The sequence below is a fragment of the Dermacentor silvarum genome, chromosome 1 (genome assembly GCF_013339745.2).
Source record: "Dermacentor silvarum isolate Dsil-2018 chromosome 1, BIME_Dsil_1.4, whole genome shotgun sequence".
Lineage (NCBI taxonomy): Eukaryota > Metazoa > Arthropoda > Arachnida > Ixodida > Ixodidae > Dermacentor > Dermacentor silvarum.
In genome coordinates, this window is record NC_051154.1 from 423,444,014 (window position 1) to 423,467,960 (window position 23,947).

General features: G+C 46.0%; 1 protein-coding gene across 1 annotated transcript in view; it reads left to right on the top strand.

Annotated features, from left to right (window-relative positions):
* The first annotated feature begins 3,197 nt into the window (after window positions 1–3,197).
* The window catches only part of LOC119447775 (uncharacterized), a 108,360-nt gene continuing 87,610 nt past the window's right edge, over window positions 3,198–23,947 (top strand). Inside the window, 4 exon segments of the mRNA XM_049663932.1 lie at window positions 3,198–3,507; window positions 7,552–7,634; window positions 8,767–8,925; window positions 21,048–21,257. Of these exon segments, the coding sequence (XP_049519889.1) occupies window positions 3,369–3,507; window positions 7,552–7,634; window positions 8,767–8,925; window positions 21,048–21,257 (591 nt within the window). The 5' untranslated portion in view covers window positions 3,198–3,368.

Consider the following 23,947-nt stretch of genomic DNA (forward strand, 5'->3'; position numbering starts at 1 on the left):
ACGTACTGCCGGTTATCTCCACGCACGGTTTTCGTCGATTGCCATGACCTCCTCTCCTCCTCTACGCCCGAGTCACGTGCACACAGCGAGCAAATAAAGTAATGTTTATGCACTTGCATATAAAAAAAATACTGCAGGACAATGATAAAAAATTTTATGTATTACTGTGCAACAAAACATATTATTTTACACTGCATACCGCTGTCAACGCGCCACATTTAGTACGAGTAGACGCCCTCTAGCCAGCAACAATGGAGATCGCTCGCTGAAGCAGTCGCGCGAATGGGGTTTGCCCGTGCAAGCGACAGCTTGCGCGAAGGCGATCTACGTCGCGTCGCTCGTCGCTGTCGCGCGCATTTTCGCGCTTATGGGGTTTGGCCTGTAAAACAAATAACTGAAAACTCTCCTTGTCCACCGCTTTTCTGCCATTTCTCTCAATCGCTCCTCAAGTTCTATCTTGGTGCCAGCTTCCCTGCCCTCGAATGACGTCCGTCCCACGTCACCCTGCAGGGGCGTAGCAAGGGGGAGTGGGTTCAACCCCCCCCCCCCCCCCGCCCCCGAAATTTTTTGCGCACCCCTCCTACCCACTTACCCACCCTTTGTTCTCGTCGCTTCGCGCTGATATAATTCAAGAAACCGCGGTGCTACTATCACAATTTCATTCCTGGGCGCTTCCGTTTGGGTTGATAATTTACAGCGAATCATGCCTGAATATGGAAAAAACTGTCGCTGTGTTTGTCAAGACGAGAATGTGGCGGACTCATTCTGAAGCAACAAATGCGCAACAAATGAAGCAACAAACGCGCCAGCCGCATTTTAGATGAAGGCGAAAATGCTCGAGGCCCGTTTAGATTTAGGTGCACGTTAAAGACCCCAGGTGGTCGAAATTTCCGGTATACATTTCCGCCGCTTTCCTTGAGGTGCCGGTTAGGCCGTGCGCGCTGTGCGCGCGAAACGTCTCTTGTTTGCGATTGCCCCCCTACAGAAGGCTGGTAGCAGTGGCGCACCGACGGGGGGGATTCGGAGGTTGGACCCCCCCCCCCCCCCCCCCTGAGGCCGCTTAACCCCCCCTTTTGTTTAACCCCTTTTCTTTCCTTACGCATTTGAGTACTGCAATTAAGATGTAAGACACGTCGCAATCGTCTGCACACTCGCAAAAAGCGCATTTTTTGACTATTTCCCGTGAAGAAATCCAAATTAGTGCTGTTTAGATGGTATTGGCAAACCGTCACCCCCCCCCCCTGGCAGAGATCCTGGGTGCGCTACTGGCTGGTAGTTACTGTTGTGTTGTTGAATCCCAAACCAGCAATTACGGAACGCTGGTAGTTGCTGTTGTGTTGTGGAATCCCAAACCAGCAATGTACACACGAAGGGGTTGATGCCAGCAGTGAAATTCCACCGACTCGCAACAGAATGCACGAAACAGACAGCCGACAAGCATGGATTACTGCTGTGCGCAGTACAGCGTAAGTAAACTCTTGTTGCAGGCGCTGACAGTTCTCGTCGGCGTTCACGCGTCCTGAGAAATTGATTATGTGAACTATGCACTGAACAAGACCGGAGTTCATTCCTGCATCACTAGTACACCAATCAGTCGAGATTCTGTGAGGTACAATGCCGCTTCCTGTTTGCACCGGCGTAAGTGAAGCAGAAATGAGTTGCACGCACTACTTAAAATGCGTACACATGCCATATCTATGCTGTGCGGTGAAATATTCTGTACAATTCTGAATATGTTGACGTAAAGGCAAATGACGGCTGCACGCTCGCACACAGCGGAAGACGCAGCGGCCCATGCACTTGCCGCAGGAAATGCAACCCTCTCGTATGAGGGAGCAGGGCGACGAAAGCTTCGAAAAAAAAAAAAAAAAGCCTTACGCGTTTTTGCGCGTATTTAAGTTTTCTAGCGCAAAGACGCAGCGAACAAGCTATTGCTATGGGAGTAGGTATAGCCTGGTCACACGTGCATTTTCACGTGTATAGCCGTCCTTGACTTGTGAAACGCACTTCGCCCCGACGAGGACGACGCCATCTTCGCCCCCCTCCCCCTTGACAGAGATCCTGGGTGCGCTACTGGGCTCCTCCGTTTCGCCTTGCGGCTTCGCACGGATTCGTAGCCGTCGATCTTCAGAGTCTTCTCCGCTGGCCGAGTAGAGTTCCGTGCTGTCACTGGTGGTATCACTCAGTTCACTGTTACGCTTCAGCGATGGCACCGCGGAACCCGGGGGTCCATGTCATCACTGCCGGTGGGGTAGTTTCCCAGCTAGACGCCGAAAAAACAGAAAATTTGCAGGGTTCTAAATCCATTGTGCATCAAGGTGATCGTAGTTGGTCTGCAGCTTAGCAGAAAACTGCAAGAGTCATAACTCGATTTGACAAACTTTGATGCAGTGGCCTCAGAAATAGGGTAATTAAAAAGGTGAGGAAGAAGGGGAGGTTCATTATATATCTGCACCACTCCCCCCTGCGAAAGACTCCCCGAGTGCGCTACGGGACGTAGCGGGATGAACAGCGGGCGAAGCCCAGTAACGCGCCGCTCTGCACGAATCGATGAATGCCTCTAGTTGTTCTCTCTCCCCATGCATATTTGCTAGTGGAATCATAAAATGAAGGCGGCATCGCGCGCCGGCCGCCAGCGTGCACCAACTGCGTGTGTCTATGCGTGCTCTCCTGTGCTCTCTTCGCATGAGCGGCGAGGCGAATTAAGGGGACGCATGCAGTCGACTTTGTGAAAAACAAACACACGCATAATTGAATCAGCGTGGTATATATACCACACATCCTGCTAGCTGTACAAATTAATCCAGCAGAGTCGCCTACTACATACTGCGCTAAAGTGTTCTCGAACACTTTCTCTGCGCCCAACATTAGCCTCGGTCGCGTTTTATAAGGATATTATATGTTCCTTCGAGGCTATCCATGGCTGTCGCGCAGACTGAACCACTGACGGAGGGCAAGAAGAATGCAAAATAAAATAACAACCGTTGCAAATACTGCCCCTTATTTTGAATTTCCCGCCGTATGCACGTACGTAGTGCTGCGGTTATCTTCCCGATTCTAACATTTTACGCAATTAATTATCTTTCATCTGCGTAATGTCTGATTACGTCATAGTTTGTTTTGTTCGACTATTTTGTTTTGTTCTTCCTCCATTGTTCTGTTTTGTCCATGTGTGTGTTGTGCGCGCCTCCTCCCCTCCCTCCTCGCCAGGTGCTCGCTTCTTCTTAGCAGTGTTCTTATTCTCGTGAGGTCCACGCACGTGTCGGTCGCTAACGCGGCCGTTTTCTCTAGCCACGGAGGCTACAAAATCGAACACCGCGGTTCCATTTTCGACACCCTGGGCCGCGCGATTGCCTTCGAACGACGTTATGACCAATTTTCAAGAAATATGTGTCGTCCGCACCGACGGCGACCTACCGCTGGCGAAGTACCGGTCAACAAAAACTGGCATGACCGTGTGCGTTTCCGAATTTGATGGGCCGCTCATTAGCGGATACCTTTGCATCGGTAAGTGCGATATCACTCCCGTACGTTGCCTCCCGACTACCTTCATGCAGCATCTACGATTGCTGTGCTGATCACGCGCATGTGCGGTCAATCACCGCGCACAGCTGCGCGCGATGGATTTACTGTTTACAAATCGCTCCATTCGCGTCCTGTAATTTATTCAACAATGTGAGCTTAATTACTCATGTGAACGTGTTATATAGCGCTACAGCAACGTAAAATTCTAACCCTGCGTATCTTGGCGACAGCAGTCGTGTGTCTATCACGAGGAAGCACCTGCAGGGGTATATCATACGAGTCGAGTGTATCTCTCTTCAATTATTTGTATTGTTCATATGTTTATTGACATAAATACCGCAGTCTATTGAAATAGTAAGCAAGATGGGTTAATGTCAATATCAAGTATAGCACGTCGAAGCGCTGTACAAGAACGAAAGGTAAATAATTGAGTGGTTAAGTGGGTGGGTGGGGGAATGACAGTTCATTGCATGCGTTAAATAACCGGATGAATGTATACGCCACTGCCATGCATACACGGCCGTGTATTTGTGGCGCTTGATGTTGTGCTAATAAGATTATTAGTCATAAAACACGTTCTAATGCAGTGGTAAAAACGCTCAAATGAAGTTTTTGCATTGATATTGATGATTAGAAGCAAACAGCATTTAATAAAGTTGTATGATTTGTCCATGGGTATATAGCGAATGGCAGTAACCAACTCCATACTGTGAAAAGTATAAAGGACTTGGATGTGCAAGACACAAGGACTGTGTGTTCTGCTCTTTCATTCGTGCCTTTGCACTGTGTGCAGTAAGTGGCGTTACAAACTAGCCCAAGTAAACCCTGTATTGAACTAATTTTGAATATGAGAGACAACAGAAGGAGCCATGCCCATCTTAGCTTGTAAACACACTTTCGCCACAGCACGTACTCACCAAATTTTTTCAAAACGTGGAACTCTGGAAAAGTTAATTTACCACAAAGCCTATATGCACCCCAAATTGCATGCATGCATGCTGTGTATGTACACCCATCAGCGAAATTATACAGACCACAACATCACCGCAAAAAAACAGCATTTTCTCGTAATTAACTTTCATAAACGGAACTTGACGAGGGCACTGGAATGCCCTGGGCACAATGCCAAGTTTCTACTGCAGTCCTAAATACCAAGTTATATCCACAGGCAGAGGACAAAATCAGCTTTAACACGCAATCCCTAGTCCATATACATTTGCTCACGGGTGTACCTGACAATTTCGGGCTGTGCACCCTGGCTGCAGTATAATTGTTAGCATTTTCCTTGTTAGCAAAGCTTTGTGTCATCAGATGTTTGTGGAGACTCCTAGTTGTATTGTAGCCGTTCTTCTTGTTTTTATTGCACATTTTTAGTTATGTACATCTCTTAGGACAATTAAGAGGACCGTAAGTTAAACTTGTATAAAGGAGGACATGTTTTGTTGAGAAAGGGGGGAGAAAATTGGTATTAACATATGCTCTCTTGTTAGCCACTCATGGCTGAACCTGCTGACTTTTATGGCAGCTTTAATTGCTTTTATTGTGCATGAAAATGCAGTTTCATTCTTTTTTGCATCTTTAAGTGCACTAATGGACAATAAAATATTTAGCATTGTGAATGCTGCTTGCAGTGATATGCACACTCACCAAATGGGAGAAAAAAAAAAGAAAGCCCGATGATGTTTTACCGCCTACATTGGTCCATTGCTCATGAGGACATTGTTTGCACATCACATTGTCTATGTTTCATTACTCTGCCTTTCATTTAGCAAGTACTAATTTTATTTCAAGCATGTTTTATCCTTTCCGTATAGGCTTTCATTGGTATTCTAAGCTATATTGGAAATGCTAAAAGGAGTCTCTTGTAGAAAATGAATTTGAGGAACATGTTGGTATCTGATTTTTATTAGCATCAAGTTCAGGTAGAAGGTACCATTCACAAAAACAACTGTGTGAAATTTTCTGCTTGTGAGGCATGATGTGTGGGAGATGATCACTGCCCACTACTGGCCAGATGGTGTGGAAGTGGTTACATCTAATTCTGTTGAAAGCAAACGTAAATGACACTGAATTTTCTTCCAGTGTCTACTGACAAAACACATCTATGCATTATCCAAGTGTCTTCTGTGCATGAAGCTTCATGAAAAATAATGTTGGCATCCACCCAAAAGTAACATGAGGCTACAAAGAAAACTCATAGGATTTCCTCAACCTTCCTTCCCTGAAACTTCCTTTGCCTTGTGGGTTTCTCCAGCAATTGCATTGCTAGTGTTTCAATGTGTCGAGATGTCTATTAATTCTCCTTCACTCTGCCATCTACTAGCCTCCTAGTTAGCAGATGGCAAAGTGACTGCCCTGGAGAGGCAGTGCTGCCAGGTTCGATCCAGGATAAATTTTTCAACATGGAAATTTTCTTTCTGAGGAATCTGTACGGGTTTTCTTTGTAGCCTTAAGGCATCAGGTAATAAACTTAAATGTCGACAAAAGGAAAGTTTTCATCACATTTTAAGTGTCTTGTACAACAACAGGCTGATCTTGTAGCACGAAAACACATCTTTTGTTTCTCTCATAATGACATCTCGCTCCTGGATTAGGACAGAAAGTTTGCCAGATGAATATAGTGTCCTTTTTATTCCATTTCTTATTGATGTACTGTGTTCCAATTCCTTAGCAGTACTGCGTGAGCATTGACCAGCCAGCATGGCAGCGCCTTATGATGGTGCATCGCGATGAAAGCACATGCGCACAGGGTTTACCCTGAGCTCTTCCCACAAGCACAACAAAGCCCCTGCCATGGTCAACTCGGTGACCAGCTTCTCAGCTGATTGGACATTGGAGTGTGGGTTGCATTTTGCTGCGTTATAGCTTTGCCTGTTTTGTTAATTATTTTCTGTTGTAAGCACTCTAGGGCCACATACACTAAAAAAAGTATCCGGCACATTCTCTTGCTATCTCCAATTGTCCTGGAAGCTGGCCACTGAGTTAACCTTGACATGGGCCGTGTCAAGTTTGTAGAAAGCCTATCAGACGACACTTGCACTCAAGGTGAACTTTGTGCTCATCTGCTTATTCTCACTGATTTCATCTCTCCAAGACATATCAAGACACTGGCATGCTGGCTGGTCTACACTCATGTGGTATTGTTAAAGAATTTACAGGTTGTACCTGCACTCAGCAGTGTAAACTCCGCCTATGTTTGCGAGCAAGGGTGCAATGACATCGCTGGTGCACTTCTGCATGAGCTAAAAACGGCAGTCTCTTGGTTGACACTACCTGTCTATCTTTCTGATAATAAAGTCACCTGATTGGCTGGCTTCAGTTACCCGGTGCCTACAGAGAACATTTTACTGCAATAACAAGACTTATCCTATGATTTACGCTATTTAAGGAACATGATAAGCACAAGAAACTTGGGAATCTTAAGATGACAGGTGTCGGTATATACCATGTATTTTCGACGTTGCAGTGTGGATGAGATCAACAAATTGCTAAACCAGTATTATCTTGTTTTCAACACGTTTTAGATTCATTTTAAGTGGTGCTATTAAATTTTGGACTGAACCAAGTTTATAACAGGCCCTCCCCTCCACCAACTTCATTTATTTATAAAGCACATGTGTAGTCCTTATTGCATGTGCAGTTTGGAATAAAGAATAGTGGCTTTGTTGATGCTCGTTGAGAGTGGGAGGGGGTTACCCATTACCAAAGGCATAGGAAGTGTTCACCTCAAATAACGTACCCACGAACCTCATCAACGAAGTCCCCGAACTCAAATAACGAATAGCACATGCACATTGCAACATTAAAGAAAAACCCCAAATGCAAGTTGGGGTCTAACTTTCACTCAGAAATGTCATTGCGCTGCTAGCCTGTGGTGCTCATTCTTCTGCTGTTACCATATCAAGCTAAGTTCTTTGAAAACCAGATGGCTTGTTTGGTGTATCTACTGTTGGGGAATATTATGAGGCTAGTAGCTTATTAGACATTGCAAACATAGCATGCATCTCCTCTTTTTTTCTAACCCAGCAACCGAAGCTCAAGATGATGACGGCCTGCCACATACATTAGAACATCTTATTTTCATGGGCAGCGAGGACTACCCTTTCAAGGTATGACGGCTGGCGATGCATTGAAATGGGCTTGAACATTTTGTTTGCTATAGTAGTCAGGGGCTGTTGTTAAACAAAGTGCATAGAGCATAACATGCTGTGTGAATTACGATAAGCCAATAGCTTGCTGCTTGTCTGCATTTTGTATGCTTCTGTACGCGTCTCTCGCCAAGCTTGTTGCCTCATTCCTTTAACACCTATCAAACCTGTTCTCTTGAAAGGACACCATTTGCCCTTTTCTCTTTCTTGTGCAATTTGCATAAACCTGACCCCCCCCCCCCCCCTTTTTTTTTTACTTTGCCAGTGTTTTGCATGTAGAGTCCTCATTGGAAAAATGTATGGTTTAATTCTTCGACTCAGTGAAAATGCTGAATAACAGAATGTGTCTTGAGAAAGACAGTTTTTCTCACAATACATATAGAAGTCATCAGTAATACTCTCTCAATGCATGACAGCAAATATAGATAACAAAAAATATACACAATTGCCCAGACTCAGCAGTAGGGGTTGAGGCAAGTAGACGTGCATAACTCGTTCACACCAAGCAAAAGCAAAAAAAGTGTGCCTGCATCGTGGATAAGTAGGATTCCATTGTTGGTGACATTGGTACAAATTTGTAGGACAAGTACAGCTCGGGCTTGAGGGTTAAATGGTTAACAGCCAATTGCTGTGAAACCTGCAGCACAGTTGACAGTTGGGTAAGTTGGTGACGGTGCGTAGCAGAACAGTGCGAAATACTTTGAAGTGCAAGGGTATCTTGTGTATGTTCTCTGTTTGCCATCCTCTTTCAATCAGTTGCACCATAAACAGTGAAATTTAAAGTAAAAAAAAAAATCTGCATTACAGTTAACCACTTAGCCTAACTGAATTACCTTTTGATATAAAGCCAAAGCCTGGTATTGCTTTATCCAAATAATATGTATGCACAGAGAAGAACTTGCATAGAGGTATTGGTAGCTCCCAAAAAATGCAGCTTTCAAAGGGGGTTAATACTCTGTCATCATGCTATATGGTCTTACGGCAGCCTGGCAGAACTGTGGGCTTTTCTTTGCTGAAGATGCAGAAATGTGCTGTACATGCAGTATTCAGTTGTGAATCAGAAAGACCATGGCTGTAATTTGTGTGGGTGCAGGGAATCCTGGACCAGCTGGCGAACCGGTGCCTGGCGTCTGGCACCAATGCTTGGACAGATTCAGACCACACATGTTACACCATGACTACCGCTGGTTCGAAGGGGTTCCTCAACTTGTTGCCAATCTACCTGGACCACATTCTCTACCCTTTGCTCACGGTGGGTGTGTTCAGCTCTACTGCGCTGGTTTGTTTGTCTGTTGGTTGAACAGGGTCATAGCACTTTTGACCACTCTTCTACACCAAAAACACTTACTGCAGAGTTTGCTTCTTGTCTTATAGGTGCAGTTTATAGGGGTGCTTTGAGAGGCCTGACTGTTACAGCAGTTTGTCAGGACATTTATTGCATCAATTTGTCTGCCTTTCTGGCTGGTGACACGTGTTGTCAACCTCACAGCTGCAGTCAACCTATGTTCTAATGGCTTCTTTTTCTTTTCTCTATGCCATTTTTGTGATCATGTTGCATATATATATATATATATATATATATATATATATCTCACTCATGAGGACTTAACTCACTCACTCACACATGTGTTCTGCAGACTGGTTGTCTGATCGCCTACTTGGATGGTTGTGCATGCATTTTATGCTCGTTTTCTTCCTTGTACGACAGCCCTCTTGTGTGCAACATTGCTGCCACTGCTTGTGAAAACACATTCCCGGAAGCAGTGCTGACTGGCGAGTGGATTCCCTTGCACATGGGCACTACAGGTAATAAAGGGGCTGTTAACACAGGTTTCACTGGGTCCTCAAGGCACCAACCACATTAGACATTTGTCCTCCCCTTTATTGACACCTGCTTCAAAGCCTGCCATTTTTGAAGAACTGCCCTATCCTGTGTTCCTCCATGCTTGCTCTTACACCTTCCATGGGCACAGCTTGCAATGCAGTCTAACCCCGAATTAGAGAGTTCTTTGTTGAATAGCTGACAAATGCCTCTAAGGGCAAGGGAAGGCACCAGATATGTCATGCTTTTCTTGTGACTGCTGTAAAACATTTAGGCGTAGAGCCCTAGACCATTCTACACTTATAAGGGAATTCCGTCTTAGACGAATTTTTTTTTAAGTCTTCATTCTTTTAGTAGGGCATAGAAGTCTTGTAAATATATGTAATGTTATTTTATTATTTTGAATATGTGGTCTATTTTAGTTTTCTTTATTTGGTTCTGATTTTATGCAAGTTTACATAATTTCCTGTAAAAATTGGCAAGAAAATATTGAGTTCTTCAGATTTTGCTAAACAGGATATTAATGACTTTTATGTGGTTTCAAAAATGCGTAAGGCCAGCTTTATTGCTCTGTCTATGCTAAAACAAGAGTGGTGACTCTTCGAAGTTGACTTACAGAAAAACATCGTTCTTTGTCGACTTCGTCACTATTGTTCTAGGATGGACAGAGCAATAAGGTTGGTCTTATTGGATTTCTTGAATCATCTGGAACTCATTGATACCTTGTTTAGTAACATCTGAGAATGATTTTTCACTAACTCCCCCATTAATAAGCGGCGTTTTGGAAGGTCATTGTCTTTATTTCGGGCATTTTGGTGCCATTTTGTCATCGCCAAGTTCATATGTTTTGCTGAGTTCATGAGCCCTCATGGTACCCTCATGAACTGCCATCTTTAGCTTCATTGGTTGTTTCCTATGCATTATTATTAGTATTTTTTTTCTGTTAAAGTGTGTGAAACATTTATAGTATTTTACTTTTATTATCTGGTGCTCTTCCACTTCTTTCCTTATAGGGTATTGTCATTTTGTACTTTTTATGAAAGTTGCCTGTTTCCTTTTCATTTCCATCATTTTGTGTGTTCATTCCTGGAATTGGTATAGTAGCAACAGTCGTTTTGTGTTTGTCATTTTGGTCATTTGATATTGAAAAAAGATTGCAAAATTACACCAGTTCTATAAAGGCATTCAGCTTTATAGTGTGTACCTTAATTGTTGCATGGTATAAGGCTTTCAGGTGGAAATGCTCCATAGTCAGTGTCATTTTTTTGCTCCTAATAATGGAGGGCTTGAAGAAATCCTGTATCGGCAAGACGTTGTGTTCCGTTATTATTTGGTGCCTGATGCCTGACGTCCTACCACCACAATGTTATGGTGTTACGCTGCTGAGCTCGAGGTTGCTGGTTCAATCCTGGCCGCGGCAGCTGTGTTCTGATGGGTGTGTAATGCGAAAATGCTGGTGTACCATGCATTGGGTGCACGCTAAAGAACCCCAGGTGGTCAAAATTAATCCGGAGCCCACTCTACAGTAGTCCGCCTCATAATCACATTGTGGTTTGTGCGCATAAAACCCCACAATTTAATTAATTTTTAACCCACATTGTTGTGTTGTGGAAAGCTTCACCACCTGATATAACCTCTATGCCAGTTTTTCATGCAGAGCCTGAGAACAGCCTAGAAGTAGAAAGTGCTTTTGCAACATTTCATGTTGTGGTGTGATTTGTGTCGTGAAAATGATGTCACATGAAACTGCATATAGGAAAAACTGATTAGGTAAATGCTATCCCATTTCAGTCTGTTTGCCAAAGCTGTCCTGTTGCAATCATTAAATTACATTTTTTTCACATTGTTTTTTTTTTTGAAACTACAGCCTTGCAACTTTCCCAGCTGTTTCAGATTGTAGGGTGATGCTGGCTTCCCTCGGTGATGTTATTATGCTTACACTACTATTGCAAAGTTGCAAGCATGTACAGTTTTCAGAGCTGTGCCTTCACACACTGTAGACAAGTGGATATCTTAACTTACATTGTAGTGGAAGTTGTTGTGCTGTATAGTTAGACGAAAGTTGGTAAAATCGTCAATTTACTTCATTATATTAAAATTTTGTTATATTGAAATTCAACCTCTTATGCAAATAATTACAGTTGTTGAAGGATTTTTCTTACGTGGAAGGGGCCGCAAAATTTTCCGAATTATCAGGCAATCGGAAAAATCAAATTTCATTGAGAAAAACATTTCATTTTTTTGGTTGAGAGTCGATGACCAAAGATAGCTTTATGTTCTGTTGGTGATATCTTCACACCAGCGATACAAAAGCACAGCCTGTGATGCTTTCGCATCCACTCAGCCATGCGGCTGATAGTGTCGCCTGCAGTGGGGCGATGCTATCATGAAAAGCACAGGCAGAGCGGAATGAATGCTCTGTCTCCCTCTCACGTTAGTGTGTATCTGAAACTCAAGATTATGTGAACTCTGACACTAAACGCTTGGGAAGACAGCGCAGATAAAGTCACAGTAATCTCGGCTCACCCAATCTTTGCACCAGCTGCAGATTACCTCCAAGATACGGCCCGCATATTCTGACAGCCATGCACAGCCATGGCCGGGCTAGAAGAGGAGACGTGCGCTCTCCTGCCTCCCCCCCCCCCCCCCCCCGCACCCTGCCTCCCATGTGCTTGATCACATTACTGGGCACTCACCCAGGGGCGGATCCAGGTTTTTTCTGAGGGGGGGGTCAGCTTCTGTCAATGATGATGATGATAGTAGCCTTTCTTATTTACCGAAATTCACCGTTTCTGCTCACGATAAACCCGCGTTTTTTACGGCTAGAGCAACACCTGTAGCCCACCGTGGTGGCTCAGACAGCGTTGCGCTCCTGAGCACGAGATCGCGGGATTCGCGGCGGACGCATTTCGATGGAGGCGAAATGCAAAAACGCCCGTGTGCTTGCATTGTAGTGCACGTTAAAGAACCCCAGATGGTCAAAATTAATCCGGAGCCTTCCACTACGGCGTGCCTCATCATCAGAACTGGTTTTGGCACGTAAAACCCGAGAAAGAGGAAGAAGACCTGTAGCGAAGCCAGATATCGGTTTCTCCGAGCTTATAGGAAAATGATGTTACCCAATACAGCCATGTGCTTGGCGGCTGTGCCTGATAATACCGGCTGTTCAAAACTAAGCTTTATGCTTTTCTTAAAATTAGGCACTGGGAGGCATGCGAAGACCACCTGTGCAAATAAGTTATGTGGCCAGGGGGGCACAAAGTGAGATGATAATTATCGCTGTGAGCAGCCCAATTAACTAAAATTGAACAATTATTTTTTGTCGACTGCAGTAAGTGGGTATGTTTGTATTAATTGAAAACTTAGAGGCAGTCGTGTTTATTACTGCAGTCAATAAAAAAGTTAATTATTCAATTTTAGTCAATTCGGCTGCTGACAGCGATAATTATGATCTCACTTTGTGCTCCCCCTGGCCACATGACTTATTTGCGCAGGTGGTCTTCACGTGCCTCCCAGTGCCTAATTTTAAGAAAACCATAAAGCTTAATTTTGAACACCAGGTATATCTAGCCTGTATTGTTTCTTAAAATAAATTTGGGATGATCTGTTGCAGGTTCGTTATAAATGCGTAAACACGGGTCCGTCTTTGGAGTTCTGTTGGGACACCTTGTTTTCTCTTTAAGGAGATTCTAAGTGTTCGGCTGAGACACCTTCGTTTGCTTTGGAGCTCCAACGCGGCAACCACTACGCTGGTTGTTTACGATATGCGAATCACCGCGTATGAAGACTCACGACGCCACCTACAAGAAGAACGATGCGGCGTAGTAGCCGAGAGCGCAAGCCAGCGCCTTCATGTTTTTTTTTTTGTTTTTTTTTTCCACGCGACGCCATCCTTTTACACAAGGCGCGCATCTGCTACCGTTTCTCTAACCACGCGACGCCATCCTATAGGCCCGCGCGCTGGTGTTGGCCGTCACGCTCCCCCACTTCGCAGCCGCTGCTAGAGGCTTCGCCCCGCTCCGCAAAAACGCCCACTCAGATAAACGGATCCGGCGACTTTGAGCCTCCTATGCTTAATGTACGACAATAAAACTGCGAAGTTACAATGAAAAACTTGTAGCGTATTGCGCTCGTACTGGATATTGTCAACGTGTAACTGTGATCACAATGAGTGCTACAGTTAAAAAAAAGTTGCCCATGCGTAGTTCTTAGTTTAGCTGTTAGTTGCTATTATTTATACAGTGTTTGTCCGAAAAGTAATGTCAGTGAGTCGATTAAAAAGAAACTATTGATCAGATCGGTACCACACAATAAAATGTTTCAAAATAGGCTCCTCCTGCGTCGTCACATTGCTTCTAGCGAGATTTCCAACCATCGAAGGCGTCACTGACGGTAGGCCTCCTTAGGAATGTCCTTTATAGCCTTGGTGCAAGCCTCTTCGACTTTGCCAACTGTCGCGAAATGTTGTCCTTTCATGGGAATTTTCAAGCGCAGAAAGAAGAAGAAGCCTGGGAGAGCCACGTCAGGACTGTAGAGCGTCAGGACTGTATTTGTGGCTAATAATGTTCTTTATCTGGAGTCTGGAATTATTCCGCTTGATTCCAGATTTAAGCAACTTACTGTCCTGACTTTCCTGAAGCTTTATGATACACCCCTTTCCAATTTGCAACCCGTTTTCATCAATTCACCAGAATCATTTTTCAGAACAGGATGGCGGCGTTACCGACAGCCACAAGTTATTTTTGTTCAATCGCTGTTATCTAAACTTCAAGTTAGCCTACCGCGCCTGATTTCTCCAAAATCTAATTCATTCAAGATAAAACTAACTTTTGATGATATTTTTCCAAAACACGCAAAACTTCTTCCTGCGCGCATACTTGAAGGTCTCCTTCAAGACCATCTTAGTCAATTTCCGTCTCATTTGGTTATTTCTACGGACGCATCACAAAATTTAGAGAAGGCTGGTATTGGCATCTTTTCGAATCAACTCAACTGGTCTTTTGCTCTCCGTCTCGCTGATTACACTCCAATATTTCTTGCAGAATTTCTGGCAGTTATTCTTGCCATCCGAAAATTGGGTCCACAGAATTCTAAGGTAATAGTTGTTACAGATGCGCTTTCGGTCTGTACACATTTAACTTCCAATAATCAGTCACACCTACTGAGTATATTTTCGACTCTTGCCCCAGAAAATTTATCCGAAGTCCGCTTTGTCTGGGTCCCCGGACATAGTGGAATCTTTTTAAATGAATCAGCTGACTCGCTCGCTTCGACATCACTAAATGGTCCGGTCATAAATATTCTTCCTGATTTCTCTTTTATAACAGGAGCTAGATTTAAACGCCTTTTATTGCTGAGTTGCCATGACTCGTCCATACTTTCTTCAGACGATTTTCAACATTTAAAATTTCGGTGGAACACGAGCAAGTGCCTTTCACGCCAATGTGAGGTGACGCTGTCAACTTTCCGCTGCAGAGTTCCCCGCCTAAATTTTTATCTTCATAGATCCGGTTTATCAATCACTGATCTCTGCTCGTTTTGTAATCAACCGGAGACTATTGACCATTTCTTTCTTTCTTGCCACCGCTTCTCCTCCCTCCGTAGAATGTTTCTGTTATTTCCAAGCAGTAATCTGGGTTTGGCACTTACAACGCCAAACATTTTGTCTTTTGGGGCCTGTCAATTAGGCACAAGTCAGGGCTCTATGATCACTGCTGTTCACAAATTTATTGAAGCATCCGGAAGGTTACGCTGCTAGGGCACCGACCGTGGGACATGTTATTTTATGTTTATTTTTGTAGTTAGTTTTCTCTTAATTTTTATTTAGTTAATTTAAGTATAGGACATATTAAAATCTGTGTTAAGGAGTTACCGAAATCTTAATTTTGATTATTCACCTTTACCATTTTGCTCGTTGTTAGGTGCATGTTTTATTTTATCCAGTGTGGCCAATCCCCCTCGTGGGTACGAGCCATGTTTTGAGGCAACAACAAGAACAACAACTGTAGAGCGGCTGGGGAACCGTTGGCATCTTTCAATCGACCAGGAAGCGGGTCACGAGGAAGGCGGTGCAGGCTGCATGGTGCGTTGTCATGGTGAAGTTTCCAATCGCCCCCGATATCAGGCGGGGTACGATGAATCCTTCGTTTGAGTCGCTTGAGCACTTTCACGTAGAATTTGGCGTTCACGGTTGTGCCATGGGGTACAAACTCATGGTGGACAAGGCCACTGATGTCAAAGAACACAATCAGCATGGTCTTGACCTTTGACTTGCTAATTCTGGCCTTCTTGGGGTGAGGGGACGCCGAGCTGTTCCACTTGGCACTTAGCCTTTTTGTTTCGGGGTCGTATTCAAACACCCAAGTCTTGTCACCTGTGATGACATCGCGCAAAATGTGGGGGTCACTTTCGCACAAGTTCCAAACCTCCTGGCACGTTTCAACTCGGTTCGATTGTTGGTCGTCCATTAACATTTTGCGCAAGATCTTCGCGCACACTTTTCGCATCTGAAAATTATTTGTCAAAATCTTGTGAACGGTACTTTTATTGCGATAGCAATTATATGGACACTCAAAAGCAGATTTCTGCCGTCGGCGTCGCCGTCGCCGTGAGGTTCCGTATGACGTCAATGGAGATAAAATCGTCGCCGCGCCGAACGCTGTATGTGCGAGTGAAAGGGCGCGAGGGACGCGCGCTTTCACGGGGAGGAGGAGGAGGAATAAACATTTTATTAAAATAGCACACTGAGGTTCTTGCGGGTGAAGCCCCTACTCCAGGGCCCCACTGGCTCTAGCGGCTCGTTCGGCTTGGTCCAAGGTTGCCTGCTGGCTTCCCAGGTCCTGCCGGGCGAGTCGCGCCTCCCACGACCTTTCAAGTTCGTTGCGTGTAACGAGGGGTGAGTTTCCCTCTGCTGGTCTGTGTTTGCAATGCCAAGTGATAATGAGGGTTGGTGTATCGCTGCACCAAGGACAGCAGTCATCGTATTGGGACGGGTGTATTTTGCTGAGTGTGTGTATATTGGGACATGTATTCGTTTGTAGGCGTCTCCAGTCCCGGGATTGCCAGCGTGTGAGTTTAGGGCTTTCACGGGGAGTGAACGCACGGCGGAGAACAAACGTGCGTTCTGCGCCGTGCTCGCTTAAGGGCTGCAGAAGTAGGCGTCTCTTTCCTCCTTTACAATCACCATATATGTAGAGCAAACGCGCCTTCTTCCGACGCGCGAGAGGCCGTGGGGGAGGGGGGGAGGAGGAGGGAAGGGAGGCGACGTTTAGCTGCGGCACCAAGTGCCGATTTATATCAGAGGCTCCGGCAACAGTCACCAACGCCGCACGCATTTTGAGCGAACGCGGGCAAAACGCCGACGGCGTCGACAACAGTTCTGCGTGTTGCCGGTGCTGCTGCATGTCCAAGTTTATACAGCTGATATAGCTAATATCATTACTCCGTATAGCTCTCTACAAATTTGCTATCGCAATTGATGCTTCGCCGTTCAGGTGAAACTGCGACAACTTTTTTGGAATGTTTACTGTCTGTGCCACTAAACGGACACTCAAACGATGGTCTGAGTACAAAATATCTCTCGCGCGCGTCACATTTTCGTCGGTGATGGTCGTTGATGGCGGTACAGCGCGGGCTTCATCGCTGACCTCTTCACAACCTTCCAAAAAGACCTTGTGCTCCCGGTAAACTTGACGTTGTGACAAACAATTATCACCAAAAGCTGTCTTTATAATAGGAAAAGTTTCCTCTGCAGACTTGCCGAGTTTCACGCAAAACTCGATGGCGGTCCTTTGTTCCAACGAGCGCTGCATTACGGCTTGCACGGTAAATGAAAATGAGTTGACGAAAAAATGTCAGGCCTGCGCGGCACACGCAGCACAGTCACAGCGTAAGCTAGAGGATCGTTTCAACAGTACTACCTAGTAATTTGAGTGAATGCGTCAGGAACGCGCTTGGGACGCCGTCGCGCGTGCAAGCCGACGCGTTCCATGGCCGATGGCTAGCGCCGTTCGGCCCAGCCAAGCGGGGGACAATGCAACTACGGCTGTCACATTCGCTCCCACGGCAATGCGCCCGACGCAGCCTGAAGTCCCTAAAAAAACTAGTTTTTTTTTTAGGGACTTTAACGCAGCCTGCTTGGGACTCCGTCGCGCGTGCAAGCCGACGCGTTCCATCGCTGCCGGCATCACCGCGACCCGAAACGGCTATTGGAATGAGCCCATAACAGCTTACGCTGTAAAACCTTGTCCTTACTCTCCAGATGGTCGCAGACGACTGAGCGACCGCGCGTGCGTAAGCTAACTTCCCCCTACACCAATCCCAACTGGTCTTAGCGCGCTGCGACGTATAGTCGCTTCACAATATAATCACTGACATTACTTTTCGGACAAACCCTGTATATGAACACTTCAGCAAGTGATCTCTTTCATCAAGCAGGTTGGTCGCGGAACCGATGACAGCCAATGAGGCAACCGATGACACCCCAAGGGGCAACTAAGTTGATCAGGCGTGAAGGCAGTCGCGCGGACACCGGCGTGCTTGGCAAAAGGGACGTCCCCTCGTTCATTCGACGCCACCAACGGGACGAGTAAGGCACCGCCGGTGCCAGGAGGTCGAGGTGCTCATGAGAAAAAATAACTACGGCAACTTCGCAACACCACACCCCGACGGAATACAACTAAGCTTGTGAGCGAGCTAGCTTTACTTACACCTGGCTGATATATCACTGGTACTCGCGAAAAATACTTTTGAAGAATGCTAGTGGCCATATTTTTTTGCGACAGGGCCGTCCCCTGTCAGCGAGGGGGCGATGCGGAAATCTGAGAGGGGGGGGGGTCAGGACATCCGGACATCCCCCCTGGATCCGCGCCTGCACTCACCCCCATTCGCCTTGCTTTCCCGGAAAGACTGCACGCACAAGCCACCACTCTTCTCTACATGTGGCCTTGCACCCACAGCATTTGGGGCACGATAGGATCTTATCACACTTGGACTTAATACCGAACGTGATGGCTAGAAGGTGTGGATGCTTCGCTTCGTCAGCCACTCTCTGTCAGAGGTGCATTTGCAAGCAACTGCATGTAATTCAACCATTGACCGTCTGCGTCCGTGGCAGTTTTCATTTACGTATTGCCTCAGTATTCCTTCGCGGCAGCTGTGAAATTTAATTTTATTGAAATCGTGTGTTCACGCACTTCGTTACATTAAGGTTCAAAATACATAAGGTTCTTTAGACAAGAGATTATAAAAAGTTTACATTGTTATATTGAGAATTTCGTTATATTGAAATTCGTTATATCGAGGTTTAACTGTATATGTTCGTATGAACTCCAGTCATGAAACGGTAGCTTTCTATGTAAAAGCAGACGAAGTGAAGAACACAAAACAGAAAAGAAAAAATAACAGTGGTGTCTCTGTGGTGCTTTCTTTGTACTGTTCTATAACAGTTTATACTTACTTAGGATGAACCAATGAGCACAGTTAGTGACCTTACAATTAACCCTTTGCAGTCCCGACAACGCAACACGGCCGTAGCGGTCCGCTGTCGGGCGGTGCCCGACAAGGGGGTTCGGGGGTTAAATTTCGCGGTTTTTCTCACTGCGATTCATGCGCATTCTTTGTATACACGATGCACCATCTCTTGAGGGATAAATAAACTTTGTTTGTTGAAGTTTACTTCTCTTTACACTAGCGTGCAGCACAATGTTCAGCACGGCTTCTGGATATCAGAGCGTTTTCACTTGCGCGCGGAACAGCACATTCGCACGGCTCGCTGAGAAGCATGACCACTTTTTCATCGCGTGCGTTTTGCGGTGGCGCATTTAGTGAAAGCTTCTAGAGGTTTCCATTGTCAATAGCTTTATTTTGAGGCGCACACAGCTGCAGAATCATGCTGAGAAAGAACAGCGACACCTGCAGTACCACCGCAACCTTATCCTACAGCTGGTCGGTGACGTGAAGGCTAGAGCCAAAAAGCGAGGCCCGTCTGCGCGGAAGGAGTGCGAAGAAAGGCTAGATGGGAGGAGCCATTTCATCTACAAGCTCCCAGGCCAAAGCAGCAAGGACTGTGCCGCTTGTAGCGATCGAAAAACAAACGGAGGCAGGAGGGAAACTGTGTTTTTCTGCAAAACCTGCAGTAACAACCCTGGCCTGCACACAGGAAAATGCTTCGAGCGGTATCACACGATGCTCAAATATCGGTAGAGGAGTTGACTGCAGAATGCAAAAGAAAAAATAAATATCCTATGAGTTTTTCGTGCACAGTTTGTGGTTTTCATCACGGCGCTATAAATTGGCAAAATAGTTTCATACCGGGACAGCCGGAAAGTGGGTAAAAGTTTCGGACCGCAAAGGGTTAAGGGTGCCTGAAATGGTTTGGACAAATTTTGTAGATGCATAGGGTACAGCTAGACAAATGAGACAAACAAATAAAATTTCTATGAGATAAGCAAATCAATGGTTAGTTCCGAGTGTAACAACAAACTACAGTGAAAAGAGTATACAATATTTATTGCCTGCAATGTTAAATAAGTATGGCACCTTTCATGATGTTTATACTCAGTCTTCTGCTTCCTGTAAGCTATATTGTATTAAAGGTATCAAATAATGCTCTTTCTTAATACAATATTTGTTTGCATGCATATTTCTTGTGCTTTGTTTTGTTGTAGATCTTCCGTTCTTCTTCAATATTTGATATTACACCTTGTGTCCTTTTGAAATGTTATTTTGCGATTGCTGCCGGCATAAATCCTGTCTGCATGCCACCCCTGTATAATATATGCCTGTACTTGTTTTCTCGGCCCCAGATGTTCTCAAGCTACTTTTTTGGAGCTTTTTTGTCTGGGGTTCATTCCCTAATTTACCGGGATGAATAAAACACTCATTCATTCATCCATTCCTGCTACAGTAAAACATTCGCGCCACAGTTAAAGTGAAGCATCTCAGACGATTACATGTTACCATCCTCCCTAGCCATGCTTTTCTTCCTCAACTTGTTCGCCGAGTGATCGGGGCTAAGCAGTGAAAGTGGCTTCACTGGCTCCACATCATGATATGACGTCGTGTCGTCTACTTCCAGTGTCTTGAAGCAGTTTGATTGATTTATTGCATCTGTCACTTGGCATAATGCATGCAAAGACACTCGTCACTTTTTTTTTTTCCGAACTGATGAAGGCTTTATCTAAAACAGTGTTGCAGTTGCCAAGCAAAGGTGATTATGCATGTCTATGTTTGAGCATGATTAAATAAATCTTTGGAAAGCTGCTTAATTTAAGGACAGGCTTCTGGATCAACGAAAATTCATTTATGCTTCCCTTTGCAGAATTGTTTCTATGTACAACAAAAAATACTTTAGCTGAGTATGATCTGGGAAGTACTCAATAAATTAAAACGGATAGCAAGGGTGTTTCAAAAAAAGTGATAGTGCAGTTGATGGCCCTCACACTTTGTGCTGGCCCTGGTACGCATTGGAGCTAGACCTTCCACAGTGCCTTTCGTTTCTTGTGCCCCCTGCACTGATGCCTCATCCTGCTTCCGTTTTGGTGTATTTGCAGGAGGCAGCCTTCATCACTGAAGTCCATCATGTAAATGGAGAGGGAGAGGATGCTGGTGTCGTCTACTGCGAGATGCAGGCACGCGAGAACACAGGCGAAAGCCTGTGCATGCTGAACCTGTTGCGTACACTCTACCCAGCTCCCTGTGGCTACCGCTATGAGACTGGAGGCCTCATGCGCAATCTTCGTGAGAGCACTGACAACCAAAAGGCAAGCACCACTCCTTTGCCTTGGGACGGGAAAGGGGGTTGTTGTCTCAAGCTGGGCAAAGGAAAAAGAAAAAACTGTGCACTTGATTGGCAAGCCAAGAATTCAGGAGAAGCTCCTTGCGTAAAAGTGCTCTGTGCCTGTTTTTCCTCTCATAGTTTCCTGCAAAAATTACTTGAGAGAAGTCTGACACCAGTGTATACAGCAGCTGCAAGTATGGCTGTTCAGCTAGCATGTGAATGACTGGTAGTACAGTCGAACCTCGTTGCAACTAAGTTGCAGCTGCCACTGAAGTTACTTTGTTACCATATTTACTCGAATCTAACGTACAGTTTTTTTCCGATAAAACAGGTCCAAAAATTGCGCGCGCATTAGAATCGAGTGTGACCATAAATCTGCGCTACTATATAGCCATCGGCATTTCAAAATGGCCGCCTCATACGCGCTTCAAGCCTCGCTGCCGTAGCTTCCTCCATGTGCTGCAGTACGTGTGCTTAGGCATTAGTCTACCGTCTGTCTTCCCATTTTCTGTGTTTGCTACATCAGCATGAAGTGCCGAGTTCATCATGATGCCGCATTTAAAAGGAAAGTGATCATGTGTGCGGAAACGGACGGAAATCGGGCTGCATCACGGGCAGTGGACCGAAGCAGGACGATGGACGTATTCTGCGACGTTCCACTTCGGCGATATGATCGCCTTGATCCTATCTTGAAAGCGATCTGCGATGAGGAGAGACCGCCGCGCACTGTGTTTTCGCTGTTTATACAGTGTAGACCGCGTACAAAGTAAGTCGCGAATATCCGCACTATAAGCGGTACCGCACTATAACCAAAACAACTATTTTATTGCGATAATGAACACTCCAGGCGCATTTCTGCCGTCGCTATCACCGTGCTCTAGGTTCCGTATTCGCTTAATAAATAAATTAACAAGCACGGTCTCACGCGCGCACAAGCAAAGATGAACACATCTCGCTCGTTGACTGCAGCAGCGAACTGTCAAAACGCTCGAGTGACGAAGCGCAGCGAACGAATTGACCTTCGTGCTATCATGCCTCTCGCTTCAACGCGACCTATAAGCGGTGAAAACACGGCATGGCAGACGTTCCCCGTCGCAGATTGCTTTCAAGATAGGGCCAAGGCAATCGTATCGCCGAAGTGGATCGTCGCAGATTACGTCCTGCTTCGGTCCACTGAAACCGTTCCGCATTGCTTTGCTGGCGAAAATCCTCTCCGTCTGTTTGCGCCAGTCCCGAACGCAAGTTTTGGATTCTCCGAACGCCCGTGATGCGGCCCGATTTCCGTCCGTCTCCGTCACAGGATCGCTTTCCTTTTAAATGCGGCATCATAATGAACTCGGTACTTCATGCTGATAGAGAAGACGCAGAGAACGTGAAGACAGACGGTAGACTATTGCCTAAGCACGTGTACTGCAGCACATGGAGAAAGCTACGGTAGCTAGGCTCGAGAGTAAGTAGGCTCGACGCACGTGCGAGGCGGCCATTTCGAAATGCCGACGGCTATATGGTAACACAGATTTCGGGTCGTACTCGATTCTAACGCGCACGCAATTTTTTTACCTGTTTTATCGGGAAAATAGTACTCGTTAGATTCGAGTAAATACGGTATTTGTAGCTTGAGGAGAGCGTTTGCCGTCTAGGTTGTGGGTTCTTGGTGTCTCACAGGAGACCAACCACCGCTGGTTCGAGCTTAGCGAGCCACAGGGCCGCGTCAGCCGTCGCCTCCGAAACTGCTCGCGCGCGAGCTCAGAGGCCGCAAGGGGCTACCGAGCGATGCACGCAAAAACACAGTAAAGCCCTGAGTTATGGAAACCTTTTACTGAAACCGTTGGCACCAGCACTGCACAAACGCCCGCACGGCGGGGAGCCAAAGGGGTCCCGCACCAGGGCGAAAATACAACAGGCGCCTATAGCACGTCGCGGCGAGAGCACAGGCTCAAGCTGGAACACGCCGCTAGGAAAAGTCCCGGCGGCTATGCTACTTGCTCTGGCGATAACCAATGGGTCAACTCGCGAGAGCACGGGCAATATCCTTCGGCTTAGGCTTTCGGCAAGTGCAGCTCGGCGGGGTACGACCTCGCGCGAGCACTAATGGCACCACTCGTCGGCTTAGCGTCGGGAAAAGGATCAGCACAAAGTATGCACTCCCCGCACGGGCAAAGGCACCGTTCGCGAGCTCCAGTCCTAGTCACAAAGGTGTTGGCGGACGAGAGGAAAGCATGAACGTACCGTGCGCTGGTCCCGGAGAGAAGAGAGAGCCACGCTCCGCCGCTAGCAGCCGAAACGCAGCCCCCTCGTGACGTCAGCGCCCCGCCCTCTGCGCAACCCATCGCGTGCGCAGCGCCACCGCGGGAACCGGTTACGCGGAGGACGGGGAAAGCCGGGGGAACGGCAGAATAGGTGAAGCAAGCCCGCGCAATGGCACCGGCACCTCCCTCAATCCCCACATCCTCCTCTCCTTAAATGCCCCCCTACCAGCCTGGCGAAACAACTAGCAGGGGCTTATGCACCAAAGACAATTGAGTCTTTCATGCACAAGCTAAATGCTAACCTCATCCCAGCAAGTATTCTTAGAACACCGCGTTCCGACATAAAAACACCTTCATGCACTATAATAATAATAATTATATACAAGGATCGTGGAAAAACAAAAAAAAATGCTACGCTCTATAA